This window comes from Podarcis cretensis (assembly GCF_951804945.1).
Source record: "Podarcis cretensis genome assembly, chromosome: 15".
Lineage (NCBI taxonomy): Eukaryota > Metazoa > Chordata > Lepidosauria > Squamata > Lacertidae > Podarcis > Podarcis cretensis.
The window spans coordinates 12,098,540-12,115,303 of record NC_137185.1 but is presented as its reverse complement, the minus strand read 5'-3'; the positions used below and the strand labels follow the sequence as shown (position 1 = coordinate 12,115,303).

Here is a 16,764-nt window from a genome sequence, read left to right as displayed (position 1 = left end):
CAAAAACCAAGGCACAGCTTCTGACTGGTGCAGGTGCCCAGGAAACAATAGCTGACAGCTGTATCAAATGTTCGGATTCCGGAAAAAAAAACATTCGAAAACTGGAACACTTACTTCTGGGTTTTTCGAGTTTGAGAACCAATGCGTTTGAGAACCAAGGTACCACTGTATTCCTCCTCTAGACACTAATTCTCTGTCTTCTCCTCTTAATGATTAGTTTAGCCTTGAGGAGCTTGGAACATTTCTATCTTATGACCCATCGTTCGCCCTGGAGTGGAGAGAATAAACAGGAGGCGGTTTTATCATTGTAGGCAGGAAACTCTCATATTGACATTGCAACAGAATCTGCAAATCCCTTTCAAGGTTATGGAATCAGCCATCATGTTACACAATGGCGTTGGACGGAACGCTATTGTGGCATGTGGGTAAATAACTAAATCTTGGTGTAGCTAGAAGGTAAACATGTTTATTTAATGGAGCACTGGCAGTTCATCGGGGGGGGGGGGCGCTTGCCTAAAGGTGATTCAATGCTTGATGTTACGGTGTTAGACCTTTCCCTGCAGGCTTGGGCGAGGTTTGGAGAGAAACGTTTGGGAGCAGTGATGTAGCAGCAAAGTCACTGGAGGTTCTGCAGCCAGCTCACCAGAAACAGGATGGGGGGGGGCAGAAGGGGAGCAGAAACATCAGTGCATGCTCCTTGCTTTTGTGGATACTGATGATGTGTCACAGATGAGCTCAGTCGATACTCAGCTTGCATGTTTGGATAGCAGATACACCGAGAGCCAGGTGCGGTGGTTTGAGTGTTGGACAAGGACCCAGGAGACCAGAGTTAAAATCCCCACTCAGCCAAGAAGCTCGCTGGGGGACCTTGGGCCAGCCACCATCTCTGTTTAAGCTACCTTGCCGGGTGGTTGGTTTGAGGATAAAATGGAGAAGGGGAAGAACCACGCGAACCATCTTAAGCTGGTTGGAGGAGAAGCAGAATATAAATATAGTCATAAATAGAATCAGGAGAGTCGGAAGGGACCCCAGGGGCATCTAGTGCAACCCCCTCCATGGCAGATGGCTATTCAACCTCTGCTTTAAAACCTCCCATGAATGAGAGTCCATAACCTTGGTTCGAGTCCTGCTATCCAGAGCAGGAGAAAACAAACTGGCTCCATCTTCCACGTGACAGCCCTTAAGATATTTGAAGATGGCTATCATATCTCCCTCCAGTCTCCTCTTTTCCAGGCTAAACATACTCAGCTCCTTCAACTCTTCCACATAAGGCTTGGTTTCCTGGCCCTTGATCATCATGGTTGCCCTCCTCTGTACGCCTTCCAGTTTCTCAATATCCTTCTTGAATTGGGCTGCCCAGAACTGGGCTCAGGACTACAGGTGGGGTCTGACCAAGGCAGGTTAGAGCGGTACCCAAGATCTGGACGCTACTTCCATTGGTGCAGCCTAGAATTACATTAGCCTTTTTTGCTGCTGCATCACAGTTGACTCGTTTTAAGCTTGTGGTCCACTAAGACCCCTAGATAAATAAATGCAGTAAATAAATAAATGCAATATTGCGTTATATTTCCAAGCTCTTTGTAGGAATGTTTCTGTTCTCCAGCCAGCCTGGAAAAGGAGACTCAAAATGCTGTTGGGTATCTCTGGACTAAACTAGACATTTTTGTAGCATAATTGTTCTCCCAGTCACTCCTGGGTTGTTGTTTTTCCCCAAAAAGAGCTATTCAGTCCAGCATACATCTCCACTGAATGCCTGTATTATTATCTTTAATTTAAAAGGAGCCTGGTCAATTTAAAATTCCCCATTTTGGACAGAGCAAAAGTTATATTTATGAAACCTAAAGGTAAAGGTAAAGGTACCCCTGCCCATACGGGCCAGTCTTGACAGACTCTGGGGTTGTGCGCCCATCTCACTCAAGAGGCCAGGGGCCAGCGCTGTCCGGAGACACTTCCGGGTCACGTGGCCAGCGTGACATCGCTGCTCTGGCGAGCCAGAGCCGCACACGGAAACGCCGTTTACCTTCCCGCTGGTAAGCGGTCCCTATTTATCTACTTGCACCCGGAGGTGCTTTCGAACTGCTAGGTTGGCAGGCGCTGGGACCGAGCAGCGGGAGCGCACCCCGCCGCAGGGATTCGAACCGCCGACCTTTCGATCGGCAAGTCCTAGGCGCTGAGGCTTTAACCCACAGCGCCACCTGCGTCCCTAGTATGAAACCTAGTAGGAAGTAATCACCCATTCCCATCTAGTTAATGCTAGAAACAAGTTGTAGAGGGACCTTCACGCAAAACCAAGTATGGTGCTCTGGCATGCTTTTCAGGAATGTGCAGTTCCTGGCCCATCACAGGTGTCTTTTCAATTTGTGCAATATGCGATCCCCCTTTTAATCCTGCTTGGCCCTGCAAAATTCCAGTCAGTGCCTGTCCTGTAGTTTCCTGCTGAAATCTGGTCACTTCTCACATCCTGAATCTCCCAGGGTTGGGGTTTTTTTTTTTGGTCCTACTTTTGTTGCACAATAACACAAGAGTTATCCCTGGAAAAGACCCTGATGTTGGGAAAGATGGAGGGCACAAGGAGAAGGGGACGACAGGACGAGATGGTTGGATAGTGTTCTCGAAGCTACCAGCATGAGAGAGGCAGTGTGGGAGGCAGTGGAGGACAGAAGTGCCTGGCGTGCTCTGGTCCATGGGGTCACGAAGAGTCGGACACGACTAAACGACTAAACAACAATAACAACACAAGAGTGCCCCCGCAGTGGCAATAATGTCACTTTTGCACTGTACATTTAAAGCATGTTGAAATCACTTTAAACAGTCCTGGCTTTCCCCAGGGCATCCCAGGAGCTGTGCTTTGTTAAAAGGTGCAGAGAGTTGTTGGGGAAGCCTTATAATCTCCCTCAGAGAACTGAATTTTCCAGAGCTCCCTTCGAACGGGGATTGATTGTAAAACCACCGTGGAAATTGTAGCTCAGTGAGAGGACTATGGGGTCCCCTAACAATGCTCAGCACCAACGTATCACAAGCAACAGCTCCCAGAATTCTTTTGGGTTAGCCATGGATGTTTATAGTGGTATCATGGTATACCTATGGTGTGAATTTGGCCTAATATTTGGGAAGCATCACAGAACAACTAAAAGCTCAGAATGTTACGTGGATGGTGCAGTAAAAAAATCTTCACTAACGCATCATTATTGGGTCAGTGGTGTGCTGCAGAATATACCCACAAGACCCCTCAAGTCTAGATGGGTTTTCCAGAAATACAGTGGTACCTCGGGTTACATACGCTTCAGGTTACATACGCTTCAGGTTACAGACTCCGCTAACCCAGAAATAGTATCTTGGGTTAAGAACTTTGCTTCAGGATGAGAACAGAAATCGTGCAGCGGCGGGACAGCGGCAGCAGGAGGCCCCATTAGCTAAAGTTGTGCTTTAGGTTACGAACAGTTTCAGGTTAAGAACAGGCCTCCAGAACGAATTAAGTTCTTAACCTGAGGTACCACTGTATGTGGTTAAGCCTGTTCAGTATTGCAGGATTGCCACTTTGGGCATTGGTTGTTTATGCAAGGGCTGTTGGGAACCAGTCCCAGCCGTGTAGGAGCCTGAAATTTCACATCACTTCCACTTACTGTGGCTTTTATGTGCTTCTGCGTGGGCTCCCAGCCAACACCCAGTATGCAAAATGAGGAAACTGTCAGTTGCATGCAAATGTTGACAACGCTTCACACGGTTGGTGCATATTCAGAGTTTTAGAGTTATGTTAATGAAAGTGGGGCAGTTACTATTAGGGGATTTCCTCAACCTCCACTGCCTTCGTGGGCCACACGTCTGATGAAAGTAGTACTTAGCAGTGATACCTTATGGAGTTCTCATTCCGCTAGTCCCTAAGATGTCAGTATTTTTTTGAACTTTTTACATATTTGTTCCTAAATTTCTGATTTAATACAATGTAAAGCGGGGAAGCAGAGGAATAAAGCTGCATACTGTGCCCAAATAGTTTTAAATCACGTGCATTTGTAGACTGCACCTGGGTTTGGTTTGGTTTTTTAAACGATACAAGAGACTTTTCTTCTTCTTCTCAAAACAATCTAGTGACATCTAGTGGCCTGTTGTATAATGGACTCAAAAACGATTGCAGATAGGAGGGACAGAGAGCCGTGGCTGATTTCTGCTGGCATCTAATACGGTGGCCACGGGAGAAGCAAGAACCTCTTGGAGTGTTAATGCTGCGAGGTGTTGGGAAGTCAAATGATGTACTGTAGAAGGATAATGAAGAATGGGTGTACTAATTTACTGTAAAAGCATTTAAAAACCAAATATCAAGTAGTCTCACCAAATCATGGAATTGTAGAGTTGGAAGGGACCACAACGGTCATCTAGTTCAGGCATAGGCGAACTCCGGCCCTCCAGATGTTTGGGACTACAATTCCCATCATCCCTAGCTAACAGGACTAGTGGTCAAGGATGATGGGAATTGTAGTTCTAAACATCTGGAGGGCCGGAGTTTGCCTATGCCTGATCTAGTCCAACTCCCTGCAATGCAGGAATCTCAACTGACACATCCATGACAGATGGCCACCCAACGTCTGATTAGAAACCTTCAAGGAAGGAGAGTCCACCACCTCCCCAAGGAGCCCGTTCCACCGTTGAACAGCTCTCATCGTCAGAAAGTTCTTCCCGGCATTTCGATGAAATCTCCTTTCTTGTAACTTGAACGCATTGGTTTGGATCCGACCCTCCAGAGCAGGAAACAAGCTTGCTCCCTCCTCCATGGGACAGCCCTTGAGATGTTTGAAGATGGCTATCTTATCTCTCCTCAGTTTCCTCTTTACATTCTGAACCATTGGTGGAGTATCCAAATATTGGCTTCCCACAGCGCTCTCCCTGCGGCATTCCAGCAGACCCAAAGAACCATTCAGACTTAGCTGCACCCAGAGTGAACCCCACCCCACCCCACTGAACGACAAGGCATGGCATATCGGCTGGATCCAGCACACCTGACACCATCAAACAGTGCCAGTCCTTAGCATGATCAGGTAGGGGCAAAACCGATAACCAGTGTTGTGTCTTTGCAGATAATAATAATAATAATAATAATAATAATAATAATAATTTATTTATACCCCGCCCATCTGGCTGGGCTTCCCCAGCCACTCTGGGCGGCTTCCAACAAAATATTAAAATGCAGTAATGCATCAAATATTAAAAGCTTCCCTAAACAGGGCTGCCTTCAGATGTCTTCTAAAAGTCTGGTACAGTGGTACCTTGGGTTACATACGCTTCAGGTTACATACGCTTCAGGTTACATACGCTTCAGGTTACAGACTCTGCTAACACAGAAATAGTGCTTCAGGTTAAGTACTTTGCTTCAGGATGAGAACAGAAATTGTGCTCCGGTGGCGCGGCAGTAGCGGGAGGGCCCATTAGCTAAAGTGGTGCTTCAGGTTAAGAACAGTTTCAGGTTAAGAATGGACCTCCGAAACGAAATAAGTACTTAACCTGAGGTACCACTGTAGTTGTTTTTCTCTTTGATATCTGATGGGAGGGCGTTCCACAGGGTGGGTGCCACTACCGAGAAGGCCCTCTGCCTGGTTCCCTGTACCTTGGCTTCTCGCAGTGAGGGAACTGCCAGAAGGCCCTCGGCGCTGGACCTCAGTGTCCGGGTAGAACGGTGGAGGCGGAGACACTCCTTCAGATCTTCTCTAACTTCCAGTTTGGCATTTCCATCACTGGGGAAGCAGCAACAGCCCTACCTGTTAGCCAATCTTTTTGGCAGTTTGAGTCAGGAAGCTTGCTTCACAGACCTTCCCTCCTGCACTCTCCTTTTCCCTCCTTGCCTGCAGTTTTGGGCATTAAGCAGCTACAAGCCGAAGCTGATTCGGGGCAGTCTGCCCCACGCTGTTCCCCTGAGAGACACAAGTTAAACTATGGAACTCACTTCCTCAGGAGGCAGTGATGGCCGTCAACTTGGATGGCTTTAAAAGAGGATTAGACAAATTCCTGGAGGATGGCTGTGCTTTGCCTCCTCAGTCAGAGGCAACAGTGATTTTGAATACCAATTGCTGGGAACCACAGGAGGGGAGAGTGCTCTTGTGTTCGAATCCTGCTTGAGAGCTTCCCACAGGCATCTGGTTGGCCACTGTGAGAACAGGATGCTGGACTAGGTGGGACACTGGTCTGATCCAGCATAGCTTTTCTTCTTCTTTTTTTTTGCATTCTTTTTTTTGGGAATATTTTATTAGTTGAATATAAGAACAACATATAATCAAATACAAGCAATAAAATACAGTTTTCCCCTAACCCCCCCTCAAAAAACCCCAGCCCCAACTACGTCCAAGTAATTACATTAGTAATCTAATCAAATGAAAAATTATTTCTGCAGTTGCTGGTTTAAAAAATATCATTCCACATGCTCCCATGTGTCTTAGGTGGTTTAAATGCATGTTCTTTCATTGATGTATATGTAATAAAGGAGGACCACGTTATGTAAAAGTTATATAGTTTCTCACGTTGTTTTCTTTCACGTACCCTTTCCCTTAACTTTTCCATCAAAATTAATTCCCAGACATAAGCATACCAAACTTCATATAGGTTCACGTTTTTGTTTTTGTGGGATGAATATATTTGATTGAAAAGCAGCTTTTAATTTTTTTAAAAAAACAACACCTTTAATCGTCTTATGCTACTGCAAGGCTAAGCACATTGATGCATGCTTAAGTCCTGTCAAAACAAATGGAATATAAGAGTTTATTCTGGGTTGAATTCCAGGTTAGGACAGCGGCTTTACGTAGACAGAAAACTGGCATTTGGCTTCCTAAATTACGAGACTATCAGTGAAGATGAAGGTTGCTGTTATTTTGTCCACATGTCAAATGAAAAAGATGGATTTTCATAGACACATATCAACACAGGCATTTTTTTTTAAAAAAAAGGGGGTTGAAATTATGATAAAACATCAGGAAAAACTTCCTGCTGTCACAAGCTGTTGGCAGTGGGACAGACCCCCTTGGAAGGAGGTGACCCCTCCATTTGTTAGAAGTTTAAAGCAGGGCCTTTAAAATGGGCACTTCTCAGGGATGCTGAAGCAGCAAACGTCCTGCATCGGCAGGGGGTGGGCTAGATGACATCTGAGGGGCTTTTCAGCTTTATGGCCCCATCTGCAGTACAGAGGTACCTTGGGTTAAGTACTTAATTCGTTCTGGAGGTCCGTTCTTAACCTGAAACTGTTCTTAACATGAAGCACCACTTTAGCTAATGGGGCCTCCCGCTGCTGCCGGAGCACGATTTCTGTTCTCATCCTGAAGCAAAGTTCTTAACCCGAGGTAATGTTTCTGGGTTAGCGGAGTGTGTAACCTGAAGCGTATGAAACCTGAGGTACCACTGTATAGTTAAAGCTATGGTTTTCCCAGCAGTGATGTATGGAAGTGAGAGCTGGACCATAAAGAAGGCTGGTTGCTGTAGTATTGATGCTTTTGAATTATGGTGCTGGAGGAGACTCTTGAGAGTCCCATGGACTGCAAGAAGATCAAACCAATCCATTCTTAAGGAAATCAGCCCTGAGTGCTCACTGGAAGGACAGATCCTGAAGCTGAGGCTCCAATACTTTGGCCACCTCATGAGAAGAGAAGACTCCCTGGAAAAGACCCTGATGTTGAGAAAGATGGAGGGCACAAAGAGAAGGGGACGACAGAGGACGAGATGGTTGGACAGTGTTCTTGAAGCTACCAGCATGAGTTTGACCAAACTGCGGGAGGCAGTGGAAGACAGAAGTGCCTGGCGTGCTCTGGTCCATGGGGTCACGAAGAGTCGGACACGACTAAACGACTAAACAACAACATTGCAGCAAGTTAGTACAGCCAACACTTTCTGTGGTCCCTTTCGAGGTCTGTGGCCAATTGCAGTTTGCATTCTGCCCCCCCCCCCTTCTTAATTTTTTGACTGACAGACTGATTGCATTTATATCCCACCTTTTTCTCCAAGGAGTCTCAAATGGCATATGTGGTTCTCATACCCTCCAAGTATCCCTATTTTTCAGGGACAGTCTCGGAATTACAAAAGCCATCCCAGCTTCTGATTTGATCCCAGAATGTCCCTGTTTCCCTTGCCATTACCACCACTGCTGAGCTTGGGGAGGAGGAAGAGCTGGCGCTTGTCCCGAATGATGTTGGCAGCAGCAGTGGGGGCTGCAAGGAAGCACACCTCTGTGGCCTCTCCATGCCTTCACCATGGTCTCTCTGTGGCCGCTGCTGCCACCCTCCTCCCTAGGGCAGCTCATAGTGGCTACTGGAAAGCAGGCAGTCTTACACTGCAATTCTAAGCATTTTTACTCAGAACTAAGCCCCACTGAGTTCAATAAGATTAACTCTCTGGTATGTTCCTGATCATTCTTGTTGTTGTTGTTGTTGTTGTTGTTGTTGTTGTTGTTGTTGTTGTTATTTCCTGCCTTTTTTCCTGACAGCAACTCAAGGCACCTAAAATTCAGAGGGAGAGGGTGGTGCTGTGATCTAAACCACTGAGCCTCTTGGGCTTGCTGATCAGAAGGTCGGCAGTTCGAATCCCCTTGATGGGGTGAACTCCCGTTGCTCTGTCCCAGCTTCTGCCAGCCTAGCAGTTCGAAAGCATGCCAGTGCAAGTAGATAAATAGGTACTGCTGCGGCAGGAAGGTAAACAGCATTTCCATGCGCTTTGGTTTCCGTTGTGCCAGAGGCAGTTTAGTCATGCTAGCCTCATCATCTGGAAAGCTGTCTGTGGACAAACGCCAGCTTCCTTGGCCTGAAAGCGAGATGAACGCCACAACCCCATAGTCGACTTTGAGTGGACTTAACCGTCCAGGGGTCCTTCACCTTTTTTTACAGCTAAAATTTTATTTTGTTCCCTTTATTATTGTAGGCACTGTACATTATCATGTCCCTTGCATATTTTTTCTTTATACCGTTCCTCTGAGGTAGCTTAGGCAGAGAGGTTGTAATTGCCTCAGTGTGACAGATGTCTACGTGTGTAAGATGTCAACGTGTACGGCGAGATCAAACAGGAGAGAATCTTCCTGATGCAGAATAGGATGTCCCTATTTTCATGGGAGAAATGTCCCTATTTCCATCAGAGAAATGTACAGTGATACCTTGGGTTACATACGCTTCAGGTTACAGACGCTTCAGGTTACAGACTCCACTAACCCAGAAATAGTGCTTCAGGTTAAGAACTTTGCTTCAGGATGAGAACAGAAATTGTGCTCCGGCGGCGCAGCAGCAGCAGGAGACCCCATTAGCTAAAGTGGTGCTTCAGGTTAAGAACAGTTTCAGGTTAACTATGGACCTCCGGAACGAATTAAGTACATAACCCAAGGTACCACTGTACTAGGTCAGGGGTAAGTGATATTTTTGGCCCCAGGGGCCCGGATTTTATCTCCCCCACCTCATGGGCCAAATTTGGCCGGTGGACCAGGCATCTCACCCGTCAATCCTCTGATGTCATTCTGGTGTCAGGTGGCTGGTAGGTAGTTGATCCCACCCACCTGTCAAAAGCTAAGCTGCTGGGGTGAGGTGGGGTTCTGCTTTGCCAGTGCATTCTGCACAGGAAACACCTGTGATCCTTCAGATGCTGTTGAACTACCAACATCCATCATCCCTGACAACTGGCAACGTTGCCTGGGGCTGGTGGCAGTCCAACATCTGGAGTGTCTCTGATCTAGAAGCATATTTCATTGTATACAGGCTGTACATTGACAATAAAGGTATCATCATCATCATCATCATCATCATCATCATCATATGATGAGCTGCAGCAGCTCTATTAATGTGTGACCCCAGAATTCTGGATCCAAAACAGATGACAAAGTTTTGTGCTAGTTTACTGCTGTGAACCCCACATTTTGTGCTGTCCCCCCAAACTGAGTAACTGACACAGCAAATCGAGGTCACAAGTTAACGCCAAGAAATCCAACCTTGTCTAATGGACTCCAAACCAGTGCCAAAATATTGTGCTAGTTTGATGCAGCAGGCTTTGGTGAAGCTAAGCAGATTTGGAGCTAGTCGGGGTCTGGATGGGGGACCATGTAGGAACTTAATGCATGTGGAGATGGACAGGGGGTAGATTAGAAAATCCAAAAGTATAGGACTAGGCGGTGAAGCTTTCTTTTAATTAAGTCCAGTTGCAAAGCAAGCTGGCTCCCCCTTTCTCACCCCGCTTAACCAAGAATCGGACAACAGACTGAGAAGTAAGTTTAAAGTATTATTTACTTACAGTCATGTGTTAGTTCTCAGCAGCAGCAGCAGTAAAATAAATGCAGGCAAAAGACTTCTATCTACAGTATAGGCAGCCTCAGGTATATGCCTGATGCTGGTGCTGTTGGATCTGCGTGTGCTCCCATTGCTGGTGGTGGAAGAGAAAAAAGAGAGCGGGAAGGAACAGGAAATACTACTTCCATTCTTCCTGCCCAAGAGAGGAGGGGAAATGACATCACATAAAGTCCTCTCTAGCAATTACATTTCTGGGGCTGCCTATCAGCAATGCTGCTCTGTGGTCTTCTCCCTTCCCATGCCAACTCGCAAGAATATGCATTGTCAGATTTGACTGTAAATCTCCCATGTCAGTCGCAGGGGTGCGTGTTGGACCTTCCTAATTCCTAAAAGCCTTGAGGCCCTGAGTATATCCATACCCTCAGTGGGGTCCTGGCTGAAGCCTCCATAATACAGTGGTACCTCAGGTTAAGTACTTAATTCGTTCCGGAGGTCCGTTCTTAACCTGAAACTGTTCTTAACCTGAAGCACCACTTTAGCTAATGGGGCCTCCTGCTGCTGCCGGAGCACGATTTCTGTTCTCATCCTGAAGCAAAGTTCTTAACCTGAAGCACTATTTCTGGGTTAGCGGAGTCTGTAACCTGAAGCGTATGTAACCTGAGGTACCACTGTATATATTTAAAGCAGGCTCATTTATTGTTTGGGGAACTTCAAATTACCGTGTTTTTTTTGCCTATAAGATGCCCCATGTATAAGATGCCCCCTATTTTGGTGGACTCATATTTAAGAAAATGGAGGGGAGATGTATCCGTGTATAAGACGCGCCTTAATTTCTGACATTATTTTTAAGGGGGAAAACCTAGTCTTATATACGGAAAAATATGGTAGGTGGTGTTTCAAAACCGGATCAAATTTCTCTGCCACCTCCGGTCGCACCACGGAGGTGGACTCCCAATCGAAAAAAGGAGAGTGTCTTGAATTAATCTTGCACACATTTCTCTCTCTTCTTGCCTTACAAGGTCAAGTGGTTTCCTGCTGCTGTGTGGGAGAAGAGACCTGGCTTTTTTCTCTGCAAATGTGCAACCTTCTTGTGAGGGGGAAGCTCAGAGCTTTTGTGGCTGGCTTTATTTTGCAGGAAATGACCGTGCAGAGTGAAGTTCCTCATAATGAAGGAGCTCGGAATCGGCTTCACATCCTGCCCGTCCTTTGATTAGCAGAGTTGGTCCAGGGCCATGAACGAGCTGGTGGCCCCGGGACTGCCACCTCAGTCTCCCATAGCCTTGAAGGGTTATGGAGTCATTGAATTTGGCGAAGACGACCAGGGAGCGAGGAGTCCCCCGGCCAGAAGGTCTTACATTGCCATTGCAGTGCTGTGCTACCTTAACCTGGTGAATTACATGGACTGGTTTCTTGTCCCAGGTAAGATGACTCCCCTCTCTTTGTGGTCCATTCCCTGAAAGATAGCCGTGTTAATACTGCTTTTCGAGAGGTCCGGAGAGAGGCAACAAGAGAACGGGGCCTTCTCTGCAGTGGCTCCCCATCTGTGGAATGCTCTCCCCAGTGAAGTTCACCTGGCGCCTACATTATACACCTTTAGGTGCTAGGCAAAAACGTTCCTTTTTAACCAGGCCTTTGGTTGATCTTGTTTACATCCAACACATTTTTAGAATGTGGCTTTTGGGGAGGGGAGTTGTTATTGGGTTACTGCTTTTGGTTTGATTTTATATGTTGTGGTCTTGTTGTGAACCTCCCTGAGACCTCCAGATATAGGGTGGTGTATAAGTTGAAATAATAATAATAATAATAATAATAATAATAATAATAATAATAATAATTTTTTAACAGCACTATTTTTTAAACAGACTCCAGACCCTCCAAGTGTCCTTATTTTCCAGGGACAGTCCTGGATTTACAGAAGCTGTCCCAGTTTCTGAATTGATCCCAGAATGTCCCACTTTTTCTTAGGACGTCCCTATTTTCATCAGAGAAATGTTGTAGGGTATGGAGTTATGTGACCGCCTGAGCCAAGGAGATTTGCAACTATACAACCTTTAGAAGAATATCTGTGTAGTTTTATTATGTTTTTACGTATTTTGGAAGCCGCCCAGAGTGGCTGGGGCAACCCAGGCTGATGAGCAGGGTATAAATAATAAAATGATGATGATGATAATGATGATGATGATGATGATGATGGACTAGGATGTTCCGATTTTCATCAGAGAAACATTGGAGGGTATCAGACGCCCCCACAAGGAAATGTGACAGCGTATTGGACTATTTAGTTTAGAGAGAAGGCAAGCAAGAGGCGATATGATAGAAGTTTAGATAATTACGCCTGGCATAGAGAGAGTGGAAAGAGGAAGGTTTTTCTCCCTTACACCATACACATGGGAACTTGTGGGCGTCCAACGAAGCTGAGTGTTGAAAGAAAGGACTTCTTCATGCGGTGAGGGCCACCAACCTGGTGGCTTTAAAAGAGGATTAATGGAGGATAAGACGTCTATGAGCCACAATGGCTCTGCTCCCACAGCTAAAGGCAGCCATGCTTCTGAATACTCGTTGCTGGAAACCACAGGAGCAGAGAGGGGCTCTTGTGCTCGAGTCCTGCTTGTGGGTTTCCCACAGGAATCTGGTTGGCCACAGTGAGAACAGGATGCTGGACATAATAATAATAATAATAATAATAATAATAATAATAATAATAATAATAATTTTTATTTATACCCCACCCTCCCTGGCTCAGATAGGGGGAAAAACAAAAACCAATTTAAAATACAGGTTAAAATGCAATTTAAAATGCAGCCTCATTTTAAAAGTAGCCCATAGATCAAAACCCTAAGGGGAAGGAAACATAGAGGTCAGACTGAGTCCAAGCCAAAGGCCAGGCGGAACAGCTCTGTCTTGCAGGCCCTGCAGAAAGATGTCAAGTCCCGCAGGGCCCTAGTCTCTTGTGACAGAGCGTTCCACCAAGTCGGGGCCAGTACTGAAAAGGCCCTGGCCCTAGTTGAGACCAATCTAACCACCTTGCGACTTGGGAACTCCAAAATGTTGTCCTTAAGGTCCTCTTCGGGGCACACCAGGAGAGGCGGTCCCGTAGGTAAGTGTGTCCTAGATGGGGTCACTGGCCTGATCCAGTGGAGGTTCTTCTTATGTTCTTAAAATGCAACAAAATGATAAGAGCTGGAGCTCTGTGAGGGGTAAACCACAAGCCCAGAATTCTTTGAGAGGGAAATGTGCTTCCAATGTGCATTAAAGGCATAGTCGTAGGCAGCCACAGATCCCGTTCGGTATGACATGCCAGACAACACCTGTTGGCCTCCATGTTTTGTCCTGGATTTCCAGAGTCCTGCCGCCTGCGCCCATATCCAAGAGGCTTGTATTTTTAAACCAAAAGTTCACAGCCTCTGATGTCCCCAACAAAGAATTAATGCTATTTTGGGCTTGCCAATTCTGTGATATGGAAAGGCAGGCTCCTTTCCTTTTCTGCCCTTTGGTTGTATAGCCTCTTCCATGTCAGCGAAGAGCAGGGCGCTTATTCGCAGAGAGTTTCCCCTGTTAGGTTATTGACAGATTGAGGTAAGCTTCATAAGAGCTCAAGTAAAAGCAAAGTGAGATCTGCTTCTCTGCAAGTAAACAACAACAACAACAAATTTGATTTACGGTATACTCTGCCTTCCCCGGCCAGAGGGTGGCTAACACCAGTAAAATTACATTAAAAACATAACAGGGAAAAAACCACCAATTTAAAATACAGGTTAAAATGCAATTTACAATGCAGCCTCATTTTAAAAGTAGCCCATAGAACAAAACCATAAGGGGAGGGAAACATAAGGGTCAGACTGAGTCCAAACCAAAGGCCAGGCAGAACAGCTCTGTCTTGCAGGCCCTGCGGAAAGATGTCAAGTTCCGCAGGGCCCTAGTCTCTTGTGACAGAGCGTTCCACCAAGTCGGGGCCAGTGCTGAAAAGGCCCTGGCCCTAATTGAGACGAGTAGTACAACGAGTAGTAAAGGCAGCTTTGCATAACCCGAGCAGCTAGATCAAAGCAGCGCTCCTTTGCTAACCTCTGCTTCCCTTTCTCACAAGCTGGGGCAAGGGGATGGAGCCTATCATGTCATAGGAGCGGACTTGGATTTTACCCAGCCATGGGAGAACTTAGGCCAATCTAACCTAACTCAAAGGATAAAATGCAGGGTGGGTGACCATGCTTGCTCTCTTGCAGACAGGGTAGGATAACAAACAAACTTTAAGAAGTCAAAATTAATCCTATCACTGTAACATTGTGGTTGTAATGGATTTTTGCTTTGTTACAGGGGTGCTTCAACATGTACAGACCTACTTCAAACTACGAGACAGCAGCGCAGGCTTGTTACACACAGGTAAAACCATGATAATACAATGGCATTCTCTTTTGTTGCTTTCAGCATGTGTATGATCATAATCAATTATCTCTCACCCTGATCACAACTGCTTTTGCCTTGCATTTGCATTGCATTGAAATGAATGGGGCGGAGCGATATAATTAATTATGTAAATTACACGAGTTGCATAATTTCACCACAGCGGACGGTGAGACAAATAGCGTCGTTTTTGTCAGATGGCGAACTGCAGCAGAAAGGAAACAGCGCTGTGTGCAATGAATACAGGGTGGGGTGGATGGACGTAATGATGTCTTGTTACATTACTACAGTGGTACCTCGGGTTAAGTACTTAATTCGTTCCAGAGGTCCATTCTTAACCTGAAACTGTTCTTAACCTGAAGCACCACTTTAGCTAATGGGGCCTCCCACTGTGCCGCCGGAGCACGATTTCTGTTCTTATCCTGAAGCAAAGTTCTTAACCCGAGGTTATATTTCTGGGTTAGCAGAGTCTGTAACCTGAAGCGTATGTAACCTGAAGCGTATGTAACCCGAGGTACCACTGTACAAGGGCAAGGAGAGACTCCCGTTTCAGTCCCTGGGGAGCAACTGCCAACCATTGCAGACAGTACAGAGATAGATGGACCAATGGTCTGACTCTGGGTAAGGCAGCCTTCTAAAAATAAATTCAAAATAGCGTTAAGAGAATACTGGAATTTTGTGCTATGCAAAAACCATACAAAATAAGATCTGCCTGTCGGTTAACGTTTCTCAGGAAGCTGGATTTCGCACCCAACACCACATCCTGTGTTTTATTCTCTGCCCCCCCTGTGAAATTGTGGCATTTTGACAGACCTGTGCAGGCAACCTTCCCAAGTGACCGGTCTGTTATAACACATCCTCTCATGTTCCCTCTGGTCTCTGTTTCTTAAAAATAAAATGAAGATCTGCTTCACATTCAAATAAATAAACACATTACTGTATATAGAAAACTTCGCTTTGTGAAAGCGAAGCCAAAATTGCTTTCAAAATGGATTTTGTGTGTGTGTGAATCTGGAACTGTGTGTGAAAAAATAATACAAATAATAATACAATGAGTCTAATCGGAAGTCAAATGTGTTTATTTTCATTTTTCCCCTTTCTTCTAATTCTTTCTTTAAATCTCCCCACCCTTTCTTCTTTTTCTTTCTACCTTCTTCTTCTTCTTCTTCTTCTTCTTCTTCTTTTTTGTTCTTTTCTTTTTGATCTGCTAAGAAAGAGATAAAGAGATAAAAGTTAAATATGAAAATTTGAGCAAGCTAAAGTGATGTTCTGTAATTTTTCAACTACTGTTATAGATGGTCAGTTGTAATGAACTGATGTAGTAGTTATTGTGGATTTTTTTTATTGTTGAATCTTAAATAAAGTATTAAAAAAATGGATTTTATGTGTGTGTGAATAGGTCTTGCCTGTCGCAAGGGATGTCTATATTCTATCGTAAGGCTTAAAAAATGAGAGGGGGTTCCCCTGCTGTGTTTCAAACCACAGGGAGTACCTCTGTTTTGGGCCAGTTCAAGGTTAGTGAGACATAACTTCAGCTATGCTTGTTTTTCTATATACTTGGTCGTTTTATTTCTAGAAGTGCATTCCACCAATTAATCTGGAGCAGAACTTCGAACCAGCCTGCAATTTCCTGGATTCTGCCCTCCACACAGATTTCTCTTTAAAAATTGGTGTTAGACTGGCTGTTTTCCAGCCCCCTGGTATGGAGGCCACACTTAGGGACAAGTTATCTGTTTTTTGTTAGAAGATCAGCACATCCATGTGTGAGTTCTTCTTCAGAACTCTCAAGTTCATGCCATTCAAACCTGGCTCGTTTATAATTTGTTGTTGTTGTTGTTGTTGTTATACCACCCTTTATCATGAGACCCCAGGGCGGTGTACAACATTAAGAACACATTTACAGGGCACAATCATAAAATAATTTTTAAAAAGCATAATAATAAAATAATAATAATAACAGTCCCTCCCACAGCTTTAACAAGGACATTAACGGCCAAAGGCCTGGGTAAAGAGGAATGTTTTTGCCTGGTGCCTAAAGACATGTAATGATGGTGCCAGGTGAGCCTGGGGAAAATACAGTACTCCACAAATGGGGAGCCACCACCGAAAAGGCCCGTTCTGGTGTTGCCACCCTCTG

The 16,764-nt window shown here is 45.4% G+C and overlaps 1 protein-coding gene and 1 long non-coding RNA gene across 3 annotated transcripts in view; both read left to right on the top strand.

Annotated features, from left to right (window-relative positions):
- Positions 1 to 16,764, top strand: part of LOC307204356 — a 181,362-nt gene that overhangs the window by 16,667 nt on the left and 147,931 nt on the right. The window lies entirely within an intron of this gene.
- The window catches only part of SPNS3 (SPNS lysolipid transporter 3, sphingosine-1-phosphate (putative)), a 35,233-nt gene continuing 18,822 nt past the window's right edge, over positions 354 to 16,764 (top strand). Inside the window, exons 1-3 of one of the 2 annotated variants that reach the window (XM_079955683.1) lie at positions 354 to 456; positions 11,365 to 11,648; positions 14,541 to 14,606. In XM_079955683.1, coding sequence (XP_079811809.1) covers positions 11,462 to 11,648; positions 14,541 to 14,606 — 253 coding nt within the window. In that variant the 5' untranslated portion in view covers positions 354 to 456; positions 11,365 to 11,461. Of the gene's footprint in view, positions 457 to 11,354; positions 11,649 to 14,540; positions 14,607 to 16,764 lie in introns of those variants that run through there. The other variant, XM_079955684.1, reaches the window with a different exon arrangement.